The sequence below is a fragment of the Rhinatrema bivittatum genome, chromosome 3 (assembly GCF_901001135.1).
Source record: "Rhinatrema bivittatum chromosome 3, aRhiBiv1.1, whole genome shotgun sequence".
In the NCBI taxonomy this organism is placed as follows: domain Eukaryota; kingdom Metazoa; phylum Chordata; class Amphibia; order Gymnophiona; family Rhinatrematidae; genus Rhinatrema; species Rhinatrema bivittatum.
In genome coordinates, this window is record NC_042617.1 from 377,082,192 (window position 1) to 377,101,168 (window position 18,977).

Here is an 18,977-nt window from a genome sequence, read left to right on the forward strand (position 1 = left end):
TCATCTGCAAATTTGATTACCTCACTCGTATTTCTTTTCAGATCATTTATAAATATATTGAAAAGTAAGGGTCCCAATACAGATCCCTGAGGCACTCCACTGCCCACTTCCCTTCCACCGAAAACATTGTCCATTTAATCCTATTCTGTTTCCTGTCTTTTAGCCAGTTTGTAATCCACTAAAGGACATTGCCACCTATTCCATGACTTTTTTACTTTTCCTAGAAGCCTCTCATGAGGACCTTTGTCAAACGCCTTCTGAAAATCCAAATACACTATATCTACCGGTTTACCTTTATCTACATGTTTATTAACTCCTTCAAAAAAGTGAAGCAGATTTGTTAGGCAAGACTTGCCTTGGGTAAAGCCATGCCGACTTTGTACCATTAAACCATGTCTTTCTATATGTTCTGTGATTTTGATGTTTAGAACACTGTCCACTATTTTTTCCTGACTCTGAAATCAGGCTAACTGGTCTGTAGTTTCCCGGATCGCCCTTGGAGCCCTTTTTCAATATTGGGGTTACATTAGCTCCAGTCTTCAGGTACAATGGATTATTTTAATGATAGGTTACAAATTTTTACAAATAGGTCTGAAATTTCATTTTTTAGTTCCTTCAGAACCCTGGGGTGTATACCATCTGGTCCAGGTTATTTACTACTCTTCAGTTTGTCAATCAGGCCTACCACATCTTCTAGGTTCACCGTGATTTGGTTCAGTCCATCTGAATCATTACCCATGAAAACCTTGTCCGGTATGGGTACCTCCCCAACATCCTCTTCAGTAAACACCGAAGCAAAGAAATCATTTAATCTTTCCGTGATGGCCTTATCTTCTCTAAGTGCCCCTTTAACCCCTCGATCATCTAACTGTCCAACTGACTCCCTCACAGGCTTTCTGCTTCGGATATATTTTAAAAAGTTTTTACTGTGAGTTTTTGCTTCTACAGCCAACTTCTTTTCAAATTCTCTCTTAGCCTGTCTTATCAATCTCTTACATTTAACTTGCCAACGCCTATGCATTGTCCTATTTTCTTCTGTTGGATCCTTCTTCTAATTTTTAATGAAGATCTTTTAGCTAATATAGTTTCTTTCACCTCACCTTTTAACCATGCCGGTAATCGTTTTGCCTTCTTTCCATCTTTCTTAATGTGTGGAATACATCTGGACTGTGTTTCTAAGATGGTATTTTTTAACAATGACCACGCCTCTTGCACACTTTTTACCCTTGTAGCTGCTCCTTTCAGTTTTTTTCTAACTATTTTTATCCCAGGAGAAGCAGGATGGTAGTCCTCACATGTGGGTGATGTCACTGGATTGAGCCCTATCACGGAAAACTTTGTCAAAGTTTCTAGAAACTTTTGACTGGCACACTGAGCATGCCCAGCATGCAATGATCCCTCGAGCCACCGGGGTCTCTCTTCAGTCTCTCTCTTTCCATGCTGCAGTTTGCCTTGTGGTTAGGAGCTTTGTGTGAATCCTCACCCAATTTTTCTCACAAAAAAAATATTAAAAATTCCTCAGAAAAATATCCCCTTATAGCAGTCTCCCATCTATATATATTGCTTTGATTCGGTGAGTAAAATAATCATTTTTTGCGGTCGATACCACTCTCACCGTTCCTCAGTGTCCGCAGGCTGTCGACTGCTTTTGGACCTCAACCTTTGCTATTATGGCAACAGGTTTTAGAAAATGCCCGGAGTGCCCTCGCACTATGTCGATAACTGACCCTCATGATGTTTGTGTCCTATACTTCGGCACTGCACACAATGTCTCTACTTGTCCTAAATGTGCCGAAATGACACTGAAAGGTAGGCGGGCTTGCCTAGAAAAGATGGAAACCCTGTTTAAACTTCAGTTGATTCCATCGACGTCTACACAATCGTCAAAGGCAGGGGTATTGAAAAAAGTCATCATAAAAACCCACCGGGAACATGAAGGTAGTGGTGACTGCCTGTCACAGATTCCATCAAAGTCATCGACAAAATCTACCTCAGTGCTGGAGAAAGCCCGGCCCGAGCACCATGAAAAGCACCGACACCGCAGCGGCTTCGATGGCCATCGAACTGCTTGCGAAGAAGTCACGGATAGAGGAGTCAAGTATGCCCTCTACACTGGAACATCACTGGCGATCCTCACCGATATTCGGTGCCGGGTACTGTGCCCCCACAGGGATCTGTGGAGGAGCCAGTTCAGCCTAGCCTGCCACCCTCTGTAGCTGCTCTGTCCTCATCAGCTCTCAGGGAGGAACTGGATGGTTTTATCTGCCAGGCAGTCATCGATGCCCTCCGTGAACTACAGCCACCGGTGCCGGCCTCCATACCTGCACCGCCACCGGAGCCATCGATGTTCACACCATTGCTTACCAGCCTGGATACGCTGATTGGTGCCCTACTGACACAACCTGTGCAGCCTCTGAAGGACCCAATTCCTATTCCCGTGTCGTCGGATGAAGACTGCATAGACTCCAGTTCACAGTCACCGATGCCTGGTGGACCATCAGGGCTCTCGGGACCGAGACGCCTGCGATTTCCCTTGATGCCATCGATGCCACAACAATCACCATCGATGCCAACGAAACATCCATCTAAGCCATCGAAGGATCCATCAGTTCCTTTACGTCCTGCAACACCAGTCTTCCTTCCTCTTCCAGGACCTCAATGAGAGACCTTCTCAGATACCTGGGAGGATGTGGACACTGACTTCTACAGAAGATATTTTGTCAGAACCCTCTCCTCCAGAGGAGAGGAGGAAGTCTCCACCTGAAGACCTCTCCTTTGCAAATTTCGTAAGGGAAATATCAGAAACAATCCCTTTTGATCTAATTACAGAGGAGGATACAAGGCACAAGACATTGGAGGTACTTCAGTTTGATGCTCCAAAGGAAGTTGTGGGTATTCCGGTACACGAAGTACTGGTAGACCTGCAGCATCTACTTTGGGGATATCCCTGCCCTGTTCCTCTAGTGAACAGAAGAACAGATGCAACCTACCTAGTTCAGCACATACCCGGTTTCCAGAAACCACAACTGCCACATCTGTTGGTGATTGTGGAGTCAGCACAAAAGAAATCTAGGAGACTTTGTCCACATTCATCAACACCTCCTGGCAAGGATCAAAAGTTCATGGATGTCTTAGGATGTAAAATGTTTCAGGGCTCAATTCTGCTGTCATGAATTGCCTCATACCAACTCTACATGACTCAGTACCAAAGGAACCTTTGGAAACAGGTTCAGGAAGTAGCAGAAACTCTTCCTCAACAACACCAGGACACACTCAATTCCATTGTACATAAGGGCCTTGAAGCTGGAAAGCACAAAGTTCGTGCGGCTTACAATTCCTTCGAAACAGCCTCTCGTATGTCAGCAACGGGAATCAGTGCCTGGAGATGGGCATGGTTAAAAGCCTCAGACCTGAAGTCCAGGCCAAACTGGCTGACTTACCTTGCACTGGTGAAAATGTATTTGGTGATAATGTTCAAGACACAGTGGCTTAATTGAAAGACCATAATGAAACCCTGCGTCATCTTTTTATGATCACTTCAGAGGCCCCTTCTTCTGCCAGAAGGTCATCCAGGAAAGACACTAAAAGGCCATTTTATCACCCACGCAGGTATTTCCCACCTGCTCCTCGTGCCGAACAACTAGGCCACCTCAGAGAGGTCATCCTCGGCAGCCTAAACTATCCAGACCTCTGCCGCCTCCACAAACAGGCCAAGTATCTGGGTTTTGAAGGAATTCCAGAGAACAGCAGCCCCTCCACCAATCCAAATCTAAATTTACCAGTGGGAGGTTGACTTCATCACGTTTCAACCAATTGGGTCAACATCACCATAGACCAATGGGTTATTTCTTTTATAACCCAGGGTTACCATCTAAACTTTCTCACGGTACCCCGGGATTCACCGCCCAACCCACTGTGGATACACAAAGATCACACAACTCTTCTAGAGTCAGAATTGTTCACCCTTCTGGGTGCCAGGGCCATGGAACCTGTTCCCCCGACCTCAGCAGGGCAGAGGATTCTACTCCTGCTATTTCCTCATTCCAAGGAAAACAGGAGGCCTCCGCCCCATCTTAGACCTCCGCAATCTCAACAAATTTCTACGAAGAGAAAAATTCAGGATGGTGTCCTTAGGCACCATGGTTCCCCTTCTACAAACAGGAGATTGGCTCTGTTCTCTGGATCTTCAGGACACTTATGCTCACATTCCAATCTTCCCACCTCACCGCAAGTAGCTGCGTTTCCTAGTGGGACATCAACACTTTCAGAACCGGGTCTCGCCCTTCGGACTTGCCTCGGCACCCCGTGTATTTACAAAGTGCCTGGCAGTGGCGGCAGCCCATCTACGCAGGAAAAGCATTCACATCTTTCCTTACCTAGACGACTGGCTCATCAAGAGCCAATCCAAGCAAGGAGCTCTCGTCGCTCTCAAGCTCACAATCAATCTCCTTCACTCCTTGGGATTTCTCATCAACTACCAAAAATCCCACCTGATTCCATCTCGCCTCCTGCATTTCATCGGAGTAGATTTGGACACCACCATCGCAAAGGCCTTCCTACCCAAAGACCACGCAGTCACACTCTCCAGACTAGCTATATCTCTGCGCACAAAGAAAACAGCCTCAGCCCATCAATTCTTAACGCTGCTGGGCCATATGGCTTTAACGGTCCACGTCACTCCTATGGCCAGGTTGGCCATAAGAATAACGCAATGGACTTTGAAATCTCAGTGGCTCCAAGCCATTCAACCAGTGTTGTCTCAGATTCATATAACCCACCAGTTATGTTTATTTCCCCTCTGGTTGACAAACAAAGACAACTTGCTAGCAGGTCTACCATACCAGCAACCAGTTCCACAAGTCACTTTAATCACAGATGCATCCACCTTAGGTCGGGGAGCACATGTGAACAACATCAAACTCTCAAGGTACTTGGACAAAGCTCGAAGCAACATTTTAGATAATCTTTTTAGAGCTTCAAGCTATATGTTATGCTCTCTATGCATTCAAGGACTGCCTTTAACACAAGACTGTTCTCATACAAACAGAAAACACAGTTGCAATGTGGTACCTGAACAAGCAGGAAGGCATGGGCTCTTATCTCCTATGCCAAGAAGCTGCGCAGATCTGGGACTGGGCCCTAATGCATTCCATGTTTCTTCGGGCCACTTTACCTGGCAGGCATACAAAACATAGTAGCAGATCGCCTCAGCCGACAGTTCCATCCCCCACGAGTGGTCCCTGGATCCTGTTGTAATGACCAGAATCTTTCAACGTTGGGGTCAACCAACAATAGACCTCTTTGCGTCCCAACTGAATCACAAAGTAGACAGATTCTGCTCCCTGTACAACCAGAGAAACAGGTTAGCCATGGACGCCTTTGCTCGTCCCTGGAACTCAGGCCTCCTATACGCGTATGCCCCGATACCGCTCATAGCAAAAACTCTTGTGAAGCTGCAAAATGACAAAGGGTGAATGATAGTCATAGCCCTATATTGGCCTCGACAAGTGTGGTTTCCCATAATTCTTGACTTCTCAATCAGAGAACCACTTCCCCTGGACACAGCGCCCACTCTCATAACTCAGAACCAAGGCAGGTTACACTAATCAAACCTTCAGACCCTATCCCTTGCAGCTTGGATGTTGAAAGCTTGATACTCCAACCACTCAATCTTTCAACTGATGTCTCTCAAGTGCTAGTAGCTTCACGAAAGCCTTTCACACGAAAATCCTATCGTTCTAAGTGGAATAGATTTACCATATGGTGCATACAAAAAGTATAGACCCCTTTTCCTGCCCCACTCCATCTTTGTTAGACTATCTCTGGCACCTTTCAGACTCTGGTCTCCAGACCTCTTCAGTGAGGGTACACCTGAGTGCCATCTCAGCGTACCACAAAGGATTAGGGGATGCCCCAGTTACAGCGCAACCCCTGAGTAGATTTATGAGGGGTCTATTACAACTTAAGCCCCCTTTATGGCCACCAGTCACTGAATGGGACCTAAGTATAGTACTTGCAAGGCTCATGCACTCCCCGTTTGAGCCTATTGATTCCTGCGATGTTAAATTTCTTACATGAAAAGTTCTCTTCCTAGTAGCCATTGCATCTGCTCGAAGGGTTAGTGAGTTGCAAGCACTTGTTACATACTCACCCTATACCAGGTTCCTACATGACCGCGTGGTCCTATGTACTCACCATAAGTTCCTTCCCAAGGTAGTTACTGACTTCCACTTGAATCAGTCTATAGTCTTGCCCACATTTTTCCCAAGGCCTCACTCTCACCAAGGCGAGAAGGTTTTACACACTTTCGACTGTAAAAGTGCACTTGCATTTTATCTAGACCGCACTGCAGTCCATAGAAAATCCACCCAACTCGGATTCTTTTGATAAAAACAAACCAGGAGTTGCAGTGGGCAAACAAACTCTCTCCAACTGGCTAGCAGACTGTATTGAATTCTACTATGGCAAAGCAGGCCGCCTTCTCCAGGGACGAGTTAAGGCGCATTCAGTGAGAGCCATGGCAACCTCAGTAGCACACAATTGTTCAGTACCGATTGCGGACATCTGTAAAGCTGCAACATGAACATATCTTCACACATTTCAGCGCATTACTGCTTGGACAAGGAAAGATGCCAAAATTCAGCCTTTGGCCAATCTGTCTTAAAGAACTTATTTCCAATATAATCCCAACTTCTTCCACATCCAAACTGCTGTGATTTTCAGCCTGCCTCATTTTTCCCAACAGTATACCAGTTGTGTGTGTTGCACAAGTTGTACGCTGTTGGTCCACACAAATATGAGTCAGCTGGTAGCCTGCTAATCACTCACATATGAGGACTACCATCCTGCGTGTCCTGGGATAAAGCAGAGTTGCTTACCTGTAGCAGGTGTTATCCCAGGGCAACAGGATGTAGTCCTCACGAAACCCACCCGCCACCCTGCGGAGTTGGGTTCGAAACGTTTATTTTATTTTTCGTTTGCACTTTTTGCTACAAACAAGACTGAAGGGGTTGTGGCTCAAGGGATTATGGCATGCTGGGCATGCTCAGTAGGCTCAGTGTGCCAGTCAAACGTTTCTAGAAACTTTGACAAAGTTTTTCGTGATAGGGCTCCATCCAGTGACATCCCCCACGTGTGAGGACTACATCCTGCTGTCCTGGGGTAACACCTGTTACGGGTAAGCAACTCTGCTTTCTTATTTTATCAAAGTTTCCCTTTTGAAAGTTTAGCACGAGAGCCATGGGTTTGCTTACTGTCCCCCTTCCAGTCATTAATTCAAATTTGATCATATTACGATCACTATTGCCAAGCTGCCTCGCCTCCGTTACCTCTCTCACCAAATCCTGTGCTCCACTGAGAATTAATTCTAAAATTGTTCCCTCTCTTGTCAGTTCCTGAACCAATTGCTCCATAAAACTGTCATTTATTCCATCCAGCAACTTTATCTCTTTAGCATGTCCCGATGATACATTTACCCAGTAAATATTGGGGTAATTGAAATATCCCATTATTACCGCACTACCAATTTGGTTAGCTTCCCTAATTTCTCTTAGCATTTCACTGTCCGTCTCACCAACTTGACCAGGTGGATGGTAGTATACTATCACTATAGTCTTTCCCAACACACAAGGGATTTCTACCCATAAAGATTCGATTGTGCATTTAGTCTCATGCAGGATGTTTATCTTGTTGGACTCTGTGCCATCCCGGACATAAAGCGCTACATCGTCTCTCGGGTGCTCCTCCCTGTCTTTGCGATATTTGTACCCCGGTATAGCACTGTCCCATTGGTTATCCTCCTTCCACCATGTCTCTGAGATGCCATCTTATGGCTTTTTTTCAGCAGAGGCTTCCTTCTTGCCATCCTCTTAAACAGGCCATGTTTGAAGCATATTCATGAAATTGTTAAACAGTAAACATTTTCCCATATCTCAGACAGAGACTTATGCAGGTCTTTCAAAATGATCTTAGGCCTCTCTCTTACCCTTTTTAGCATTTTACTTAACTCATGGCTACTTACTTTGGAGGTATTGCCTGATTGCAGTGGTGTCTTGGTGGTGCCAAACTGTTTCTACTTTACAATGATGGACCTGATGGTGCCCCAAGGGATATTCAAACATATTGTAGTTTTTTTATAGCCTTATTCCAGTCTGTACTTTTTGAATAATGATATTCCAGCTTGATTCTTCATTCAAGACTATTCAGATCATTCCATCTACCATGATTGGACACAGGTGGACTCTCTTTAGCTTATTATTGACCTTGTCAAGGCAATTTTTTGTACTGGAGTGAATTTAGATTTGCTGTGATAAAGGGTGTGAAGTTATGTAATAAAGATTTTATTATATTTTTAATTACTTTTGCAATATTTCTATTCTTTCACAATGAGTGTAGCGTATGTTGTGTAGATCAGTGAAACAAGCTCCTTTAATGCATTTTAATTTGCATTTTTTAGAGAGCAGAAAATGAAAAATGTACAAGGGTATGAAGACTTTAGAAGGCAATGTACATTAAAAAGTCATAAGATCAGCACTCAGAGGCATGGGGGCAGTGGTGAGTTGTCTTTGTATGTTTAAAGAAAGTTGGTGAGGTGATTGGCCTCCAATGGATCATTCTATACTTCCTGGTGTGGTAAAAGAAAAATCCTGGCATTGATTGTGGCATAATAATTTTTTGGAGCAGAAAGAAGCAGAAATTTGAAGAGCATATAGACCTTGGAAGCTTGACAAACTAGAATTAAGATTAGAGGCATAGTTGCAAGGGTTTTGAAAATTTTATGGGAGTTTTGAATTGGATCTTGAGAGACCAGAGAGTTACTGGAGTTCTTGAGAGACTGGGATAATATATGCCAATACTGCAGTATGTTAAAGAGCACATGCACAGCATTATACACCTTTGGCCACACCTATCAAATATTTTCCTATAGATAGAAAGTAAGAGAAACCCCTTAGGAAATGTGGCTCCTTTATTTCCTTATAATAATATCCATGTAAATAATTTAGTTTGTCTTTGACATCAGTAACTAAAAATGTATAGCCATATGTTCATATGCACTCAATCTCTCTCTCAGTAGGCAGGAGGAGTGGAGAACTGCAAAGGGAGAACAGGAAATAGAGATGTATAAATTAGAAGAGAAGAAGAAAAATGCTTCAAACCACACTCCAAGGGAAAACAAAATTTCACCGATTCTGAAGGTATAGCAACTAAGCAGTCCAGTTTTCTTTGAAGTTATTTGTACAAAACCTTGTTGAAAATATTTTTAAATAGTGTTATAAACATAAGGATTGTGAGTATGATACTGCTATTGGAGAGCATTTTTTTTCCTAATTATATTTCTGCTTCTGAAGCCCTTCCCAAGCCTATGGCTAACTGATGCATCTCACAAGATAGAGAAATGAAGTATGGTTTGTGTTCATAAGGGCAGTTATGTTGTGACATCATCCATTAAGCCATGAAATATTTGTATATTTGGCTTAAGAAATGCTTTCCATAATAAAAGGTAAAATATAAAGCAGAATCTCAGAGCTCAGAATTTAAAAAAAAAAAAAAATATATATATATATATATATATAAAAATTGCCATGCAAATCTGACTGAAAAATTCAAAAGTACTTAAAAAGTAAATCTGTTGAAAAGTGTCATTACATTGCTAATTGATGCAAAACCAAGTTTTATATGAAATAAAATCATTAAAATACTATGTGACGAATGTGAAAATCCCCAAACATTAGAGGGCAATTTTCGGAACGTGTTTTAACTGGATAAATTGGTATTTATCCAAATGTGTTTTGAAAATTACCCTGCCTTTATCCCGGTTAAAAGTATACATAGGGCTCTTCAACCTGATTAAAAGCAGGGCCAGAGGAACTACTAAGCGAGCTAGGCTGTGCCTAGGATACCGCGATTTAGGGGGTGGTGCAGCAGGCGGCAAAATTTTGAAAGGGCATAAAGTTCCCTTTCAAAATTCTGCCAGCCCCCGCCTCACCGTGCTACCCTCCCGACGCCCCCCTTGTGGTCTAGTGGAGGTCCCGGGAGTGATCTGCCGCTCCTGGGGCCTCGGTTTCCACGAAGCAAAATGGTGCCGGTGGCCTTTAGCCCTACCATGTGACAGGGGCCAACCAATGGCACCAGTAGCCATTGGTACAAGCGTTAGGAGGCGGAATTCCATGGGAGTATTAAGGCGAAGGAGAATAATGCACGTACATTGGCTTGCAAAAGTCAGATTTGTGTGGATTACAAATGACACACATATTGTTCCAGACAGTATGTTTGTTGCAAACCAGTATGTTCTTAAAGTAAATTTTCAGTCACAATTTATTATTTCTGGTTTTTTTGGTAAATTAAAATTAAAAACTGTAAATTGCTCGCATAAGTATTCAGCCCTTTGATTTGTACTTCTTAGAACCACCTTTTGCTGCAATAAGAGATTTTAAGTCTGTTGGGCTAAGTTTTACCAGCTTTGCATACTGTTTGGGAATGATTTTTGCCCATTCTTCCTGGCAGATTCGTTCCAAGTTGTTCACATTGGTTGGCTGATGTCACAGAATCTCGATTGGATTGAGATCATGACTTGACTTAGGCATTGTAGAACATTCTCCCTTTTGTTTAACCACTCCTGTGTTGCTTTGGCCTTGTGCTTGGGATCATTGTCCTGCTGAAAGGTGAACTTTCTCCCAAATTTTAGTTTTTTAGCAGACTGAAGCAGGGTGTCTTCCAGTATCTCCCTGTATGTTGCATCATCCATTTGTCCTTCAATTTTAACAAGATGCCCAATCCCTGCTGAGAAAAAGCTTCCCCACAACATGATGGTGCCACTTTGGGGTGGTGTCTGCTGAGGAATGGGCAGTGTTAGGTATGTGCCACACATAGCGTTTTAAATTTTAGCCAAAATATTCCATTTTTATCCCAGGACAAGCAGGATGGTAGTCCTCACATATGGGTGACATCATCGATGGAGTCCTATCTCGGAAAACTTCTGTCAAAGTTTCTAGAAATATTTGACTGGCACACTGAGCCCACTGAGCATGCCCAGCATGCCATAATCCCTGCAGCCACAGGGGTCTCCCTTCAGTCTCTTTTTTTCTGCGCTGCTTTTAGCCTTGTGTTGAAGGAGCTCTGAGTTTTTCTCACAATTCTTTCCTCATGGAATAATATTTTCTGTCAGACAATTCCCTTCTCGGGTCTCCCTTTGACATCCCATTCGGTGAGTACTCTTTGGAGTCTCTTTCCATCGATTCCGGATTCTTTTCTTCAGTATCCACGGGCCACCGACTGTTACCCAGCCTAAAATTTTTATAATGGCCACAGGGTTCAAAAGATGCCCTAATTGTCCCCGGACAATGTCGATTACAGACTCGCATGATATCTGTGTTCTCTGCCTGGGATCAGGCCATGATGTCCGCATGTTTCGCCTGCACTCAGATGACTCCGAAGGGCAGGCGTGCCCGACTGGATAAAATGGAGGAACTTTTCAAAAAGATTACTCCATCATCATCTTCTACGTCGTCACTGAAGAAAATTCCTTTCTCTGTTGAAAAACATCGAGGAAAGAAAAGGTCCGATGACTGTCCATCACCGACCCCATCCAGATTGTCCATAGCATCCTCTTCGATATCCAGCAGAGACCATTGAGAGAAATGACACCATCGACACTGTTCTGACTCCGTTCCATCGGGAGAATCAGTGTCAGCATCGGCATCGAAGGACGTCGAGCTGATGAATAAATGGGTCTGGGTACAAGAGCTGTCATGCCCCTCTGAACCTGAGACACCGAGGTGCTCTCCACTGGCATTGATGTCAGAGACTGTGCCACCACATTCTGCTGTGGAAGTGCCAGTAGAGCTAGTCTTACCTTCTCCTGAGACAGTGGACCCAGTCCCAGTCTCCAGGGAAGAAGTGACTTCCACGATTCAACAGGCAGTCATCGAAGCCTTACAAAAATTTCAACCTCCACCGACACCGATGCAACCATCGGCACCGACACTGGAGCCAATGATGTTTGCCCCTCTTCTCACAAGACTCGATGCCTTAATCGGTGCCTTCCCAACACCTGCACCAATACCATCGACAGGTCTTCCAATGCCTCCATCGACGCCGCCCATACCAAAACATCTACCAATGACTCCAGCAATACCCATTCCAGACTCATCTTAGGACGATGATGGAGACTCTGATCTGTTACCAGGGCCAACGGGCTTACAAAAGTCCCGTATTCTATCGATGTCCTCGATGCCATTCCCTGGTCCATTGATGCCTTTACAGCCTGGTCCATTGGATGATGCTGATTATTGGTTCCCTGTCGATGCCTTTTCTGCCTCCATTGATACCAAACCAGATTCCAAAACAACCATCAAAATCTGCATTGATGAAAAAGTGTCCTCTTCCAAAGGACCCTTTAGATCCTTCTCGATCCCATTTCCAGCCTCAACACAGTCCTTGGGAGGATGTTAATGATACTGATGACCTTGCATCTGAACCTTCTCCACTAGAAGAAAGAAGGAAGTCACCACCAGAGGACCTTTCCTTTCAACACTTCATAAAGGAAATGGCAAATACCATTCCTTTTGAATTACTTGCTTTAGAGGATAACAGACATAAAACCCTTGAAGTCCTCCAGTTTGTAGATGCACCAAAAGAAATCATGGCGATACCAAACCATGAAGTACTCTTAGAACTCCAGCATCGCCTATGGGAGCATCCCTGTTATGTGCCAGCTGTTAACAAGAGAACAGATGCAACATACCTGGTCCAACATACACCAGGTTTCAAAAACCACAATTGCCACATCATTTGTTGTTGAATCAGCTCAGAAAAAAGCAAGGAAGCAGAAACCACATTCATCTGCTCCTCCAGGAAAAGAACAAAAATTTCTGGATGGTTTAGGGAAGAAAAGCGTTCCAAGGATCCATGCTTGTGTCCCGTATTGCGGCATATCAGTTATATATGACACAATATCAAAGGAACTTGTGGAAACAAGTTCAGGACATAGCGGATACTCTCCCTCAGCAACAGCAAGTGTCACTCAATGCTCTTATTGACAAAGGGCTGGAGTCAGGCAAACATGAAGTACGGGCCGCATATGACTCTTTTGAAACATCTGCCCTTCTATCAGCTGCTGGAATCAGTGCACAGAGGTGGGTTTGGCTGAAGGCCTCTGATCTCAGATTAGAAGTCCAAGAAAGGCTGATGGATCTCCCATGCACCGGAGACAATCTCTTCGGCGAAAAGATCCAAGCCACTGTTTCTCTACTTAAAGATCACCATGAGACACTCCGCCAGCTGTCCAGGTTGACATCGGACCAGTCATCCTCAGCTCGGAAACCCACAAGATGTGATACCAGAAAGCCCTTCTATTGGCCTCGTAGGTACTATCCACCTACTTCAACATGCCCTTTCCGTCAACCTCAGAGAGGACGTCAACCAAAACAGGCAAAAACTCAGCCACCCCCACAAACATCTGGTTTTTGAAAGGAATACCAGAGAGCAGCAGCCTCTTCAACAACCCCGAAGTCCAACTTTCCTGTTAGAGGTCGGCTCCATTACTTCAAACACCAATGGAGCCTCAACACCACAAGATTAGCTATCTTGAACAGGGGGAACAGTCTAAAATTTCAAATGGTTACCCCCGGATTCCCCACCCATTTCTCTGTGGTCACACAGCGTGATAACATCTCAGCTGCAGGCAGAACTCTCCACCCTGCTGACCTAGGGCTATCAAAACCCTTCCCCGGTCTCAACATGGCAGAGGGCTCTACTCCCGCTATTTCCTAATTCCAAAGAAAACAGGCAGTCTCCACCCCATCCTAGATCCCCACAATCTCAACAAATTTCTTCAAAAAGAAAAATTCCGAATGGTCTCCCTAGGAACCATTCTTCCCTTATAACAATAAGGAGATTGGCTCTGTTTTCTGGACTTTCATGAAGCCTACGCTCACATTCCCATTTCCCCACGACATCGAAAGAATCTAAGATTCGTAGTGGGAAAAAGACATTTCCAGTACAGAGTCCTTCCAATTTGGACTGGCCTCAGCACTTCGAGTGTTCACAAAATGCCTGGCAGTTGCGGCTGCACATCTCAGAAAAAACAGCCTTCATGTTTTTCTCTACCTAGACGACTGGCTCATCAGGAATCCATCCAAACAAGGAACTCTCGCTGCCTTGAGAAGCACCATATCCCTGTTGCATTCCCTGGGATTTCTAATCATCTATCAGAAATCACATTTGAACATGTCTCAACTCCTCACCTTCATCAGAGCAGACCTTGACACCACAGTCGCAATAGCATTTCTTCCAAGCGACCGTGCAAACATCCTAGCAAATCTTGCAAACTCCCTGATCAATTGCAACATCGCCTCTGCCCATCAATTCCTTACACTTCTCGGTCACATGGCGTCCACAGTCCATGTGACCCCTATGGCAAAGTTAGCCATGAGAAGGACTCCGTGGACCTTAAAGTCTCAGTGGCTTCAAGCTCTTCAGCCACTGTCGTCCCTAATACGGGTCACCAACCAGTTACGTCTCTCACTTCTATGGTGGACAAGTCAACTGGCTTTACAGACCAGGTTACCATTCCAACAGCCGACTCCTCAAATAACTTTATCCACAGATGCCTCCAACTTGGGATGGGGAGCTCACCTCAACAACCTTCAGACTCTAGCTACGTGGACTCCACTCGAAAGAAAGTGTCAAATCAACTTTTTAGAACTTCGAGCGATAAGGTATGCCCTTTATGCCTTCAAAGACTGCCTCTCACACAAGACTGTGCTGATACAGACGGACAACACAGTAGCAGTGTGGTACATAAACAAACAGGGAGGCACAGGCTCCTATCTGCTGTGTCAAGAAGCAGTGCAGGTTTGGGCCTGGGCCCTAGCTCACTCCATGCATCTCAGGTCCACTTATCTAGTAGGCATACAAAATGTCCTAGCAGACAATCTCAGTCGATGTTTCCATCCCCACGAATGGTCTCTGGATCCCTGTGTAGCGAGCAAAATCTTTCAACGCTGGGGTTACCCAACCATCGACCTCTTTGTGTCCAAAATGAACCACAAAGTGGAAAGGTTCTGCTCCCTCCACAGCCATCGACAAATGTTCCCCAGGAACACCTTTGCTCACTCCTGGAACACAGAGCTTCTATACGTGTATCCTCCGATTCCGCTCATAGGCAAGACTCTCGTGAAGCTGCAACAGGACACCGGGTCCATGATCCTCATAGCCCCGTATTGGCCTTGACAAGTATGGTTCCGGATCTCTTGATCAGAGAACCAATTTGCTGGGGCACAGCACCCACCCTCATAACTCAGAACCAAGGCAGATTACGCCATCCGAACCTGGAAACCCTTGCCTTGTTGACGGCTTGGATGTTGAAAGCTTGATCCTATGACTGCTCAAGTCTTTCAGGTTCTCATAGCTTCACGAAAGCCCCTCCACACGTAAATCTTACCGTTCGAAGTGGACTAGATTTACCAAGTGGTGCACTCAAAAAGGTATCGACCCTTTCTCCTGTCCCTCTCCATCTCTATTAGACTATCTATGGCACCGCTCAGATTCTGGTCTCCAGACTGCCTCTGTGTGTGTACACCTGAGTGCCATTGCGGCATGCCACAAAGGTATAGGGATGCCCCAATAACAGCGCAACCCCTAGTGAGTCGATTTATGAGGGGCTTACTTCAACTTAAGCCTCCCATTCAACCACCCTTTACGAAATGGGACCTTAATGTAGTTCTTGCAAGGCTCATGCGATCTCTGTTTGAGCCTTTGCATTCCTGTGATGTAAAATTTCTTACATGGAAAGTCCTTTTCCTAGTAGCCATTACATCTGCTGGGAAAGTCAGTGAGTTACAAGCCCTTATCACATATTCACCCTACACAAGGTTCATGCATGACCGAGTGGTTTTCCGCACTCACCCCAAATTTCTCCCTAAGGTGGTAACGGATTTTCCTTAACCAATCCATAGTCTTACCCACTTTCTTTCCAAGGCCTCGCTCTCACCAGGGCGAGAGAATTTTGCACACCTTGGACTGTAAACGTGCGCTCGCTTTTTACTTAGACTGCACTGTAGTCCATAGGAAGTTCACCCAACTCTTTGTTTCTTTTGACAAAAACAAACCAGGAGTTGCAGTGCGCAAACAAACTCTCTCCACCTGGCTGGCAGACTGTATCACATTCTGCTATGAAAAAGCAGGCCTTCCTCTCTAGGGGTGAGTAAAGGCGCACTCAGTTAGGGCTATGTCAACATCCATAGCACACTACCATTCATTACCTATCACAGACATCTGCAAAGCTGCAACTTGGAGTTTTCTGCATACATTTGCAGCTCATTACTGCTTGGATAAAGAAGGAAGACAAGACTCTGCCTTTGGGCAATATGTCTTGAAAAATCTATTTCCGGTGTAATACCCAACTCCTTCCACAACCGCCTGCTGTGATTCAGGCTGCCTCATCTTAGTCAATGGCACCTCAGTTGTTGTGCCTGGTGCACCAGTTACATGTCATTGACCTATTACAAGATGAGTCAGCCTGTAGCTTGCTAATCACCCATATGTGAGGACTACCATCCTGCTTGTCCTGGGATAAAGCAGAGTTGCTTACCTGTAACAGGTGTTATCCCATGACGGCAGGATATAGTCCTCACGAAACCCACCCGCCACCCCGCGGAGTTGGGTCCATTGCCGTTTTATTGTTTTATTTTTTCGCTTGCACTTATTGCTACAAATGAGACTGAAGGGAGACCCCTGTGGCTGCAGGGATCATGGCATGCTGGGTATGCTCAGTGTGCCAGTCAAACGTTTCTAGAAACTTTGACAGAAGTTTTCCGTGATAGGGCTCCATCGATGATGTCATCCATATGTGAGGACTACATCCTGTTGTCCTGGGATAACACCTGTTACAGGTAAGCAACTCTGCTTTCTACAAAATCTTATCCCACATTTTAGCTAGGTTGCTCTGATGCTTTCTGGTAAACTCCAACATGTTTTGATATGGATTTTCTTCATTAATAGCTTCTTTCCTGTCGTGTAGCCAGATGGACTCAGAACAAATGGGTATAGTATGCTAGTGCTAGCAGTTGGAGACTGATCTGACGTCAGCACAAGTATATATACCCCCACAGGAAGCGTAGCAACTTAGTAATTTCCGTCTCCAAAGCAGTTTGGAGAGCCTGCACGCTTGCTGAGCGGGTTTTCCAAATCTACTTTTTCTTTTCTACTTACTGAAACTTCTACAGCACGAGCCCCGCACTCCTGCGGTGATACCTTAAGGTCCCTCCCCCAGTAGAGTTTCCTGGGGTGATTTCCGTGATCCCCCGGAGGTTTAAGTCCTCGGTCCAGTGGCCGAATCGCGGCAGGGACACAGCCCCCGGGCGAGGTTCGGGTGAGGCTTGCGAGGCGCCTCTGTCCCGGCGTGGACGAGGCAGCGGGTGCATATCCTCAAACGCGGCGGTGAAGGTACTTGCCCTCTCCCCCCGCAGCCGGAGACCACCCGGGTTCCAGCCGGGAAGCGCCGAGGATCAGGTAAGGTGTACGGCTTTTACTTCTGGTCTCCGAGGACTCGAGGATCGGCGGCGTGGCACGCCGTGGAGGGTGCCATTTTGTGGCCTTGTTCAGGTATTGAGCGCCCGAGATAGGCGCAGATACTAAGCGCATATTCAATTCCTCATTGTGCGTATATTGCTACCCGCTTATTATTATTATTATTAAGCGCATGTTGAATACCATTGAGCGTGTATTGCTAACCGCTTATTGCTGAGAGCATTTCAATGACATTGAGCGTGTATTGCTAGCTGCTTATTGCTGAGAGCATTTGAATGACATTGAGCATATATTGCTAGCCGCTTATTGCTGAGAGCATACTGAAAAATATTGAGCGTGTACTGCTAACCGCTTATTGCTGAGAGCATACTGAAAAATATTGAGCGTGTACTGCTAACCGCTTATTGCTGAGAGCATACTGAAAAATATTGAGCGTGTATTGCTAAACGCTTATTGCTGAGAGCATTTTAATGACATTGAGCGTATATTGCTAGCTGTTATTGCTGAGAGCATATTGAATAATATTGAGCGTGTATTACTAACCGCTTATTGCTGAGAGCATACTGAAAAAAAAATATATATATATTGAGCGTGTATTGCTAACCGCTTATTGCTGAGAGCATATTGAATACCATTGCGTGTATTCTTGACCGCATACTGCTAAGCGCATATGGCATATCATTGAGCGCATATTGCTGCCGCATATTATTATTGTGCGCCTGTTGTGTTAAGCGCATATTGCTGCCGCATATTGTTAAGCGCCTGCTGTGTTAAGCGCATATTGCTGCCGCATATTATTATTGTGCGCCTGTTGGGTTAAGCGCATATTGCTGCCGCATATTGTTATTGTGCGCCTGTGGTATTAAGCGCATATTGCTGCCGCATATTATTCAATGGAAGAGAACGCCTCAACATCTTCAGCGGGGGCGCCTCCTGCCTCAGGCATTAAAGCCCTTGGCCTCTGCTCTGTATGCCAGCTCCGAGCCACGCACAGTGAAGAGCCTGACTCCCTATGTGCCCAATGTGAGGAGGCCGTGGGACCCTCGGGCCAGGATCAGTCTCAGCCACGTTTTGCTGACAGCTCCCCAGGGGCTACCCCGGATTTGGCGGTCAGTCTCGACCAATCGGGAATCCCGGGGGATCTTGTACCCCGGCGATTAGAGTCTGCTTCAATTTCCTGGGTGGATCTCTTTAAGGGGATTCATGCCTTTGTCCAGATGCAAACGGCGTCCCGCCCAGGCCCTGCGGTTCCAGTTGTTCCTGCTGTTTCTGCGGTCCCTGTGGTGCCTGCGACGGCAGCTGCCTCTGCGGTGGCGGTTCCAGCGGATCCTGTTCCTGGACCTTCACGCCTTTATCGCGAGCGGGACCTCCCGCCGCTGGACAGTCCAGATCTGTCAGACCAGGAGGTTTCACCGGATGAGTCTGAACTCCCGGACGAGGGGGACCTT

General features: G+C 45.5%; 1 protein-coding gene across 2 annotated transcripts in view; it reads left to right on the plus strand.

Annotated features, from left to right (window-relative positions):
• Positions 1-18,977, plus strand: part of PHIP (pleckstrin homology domain interacting protein) — a 944,985-nt gene that overhangs the window by 444,720 nt on the left and 481,288 nt on the right. Inside the window, exon 19 of one of the 2 annotated variants that reach the window (XM_029595577.1) lies at positions 9,074-9,194. In XM_029595577.1, the coding sequence (XP_029451437.1) occupies positions 9,074-9,194 (121 nt within the window). Of the gene's footprint in view, positions 1-9,070; positions 9,195-18,977 lie in introns of both variants that reach the window. The other variant, XM_029595576.1, reaches the window with a different exon arrangement.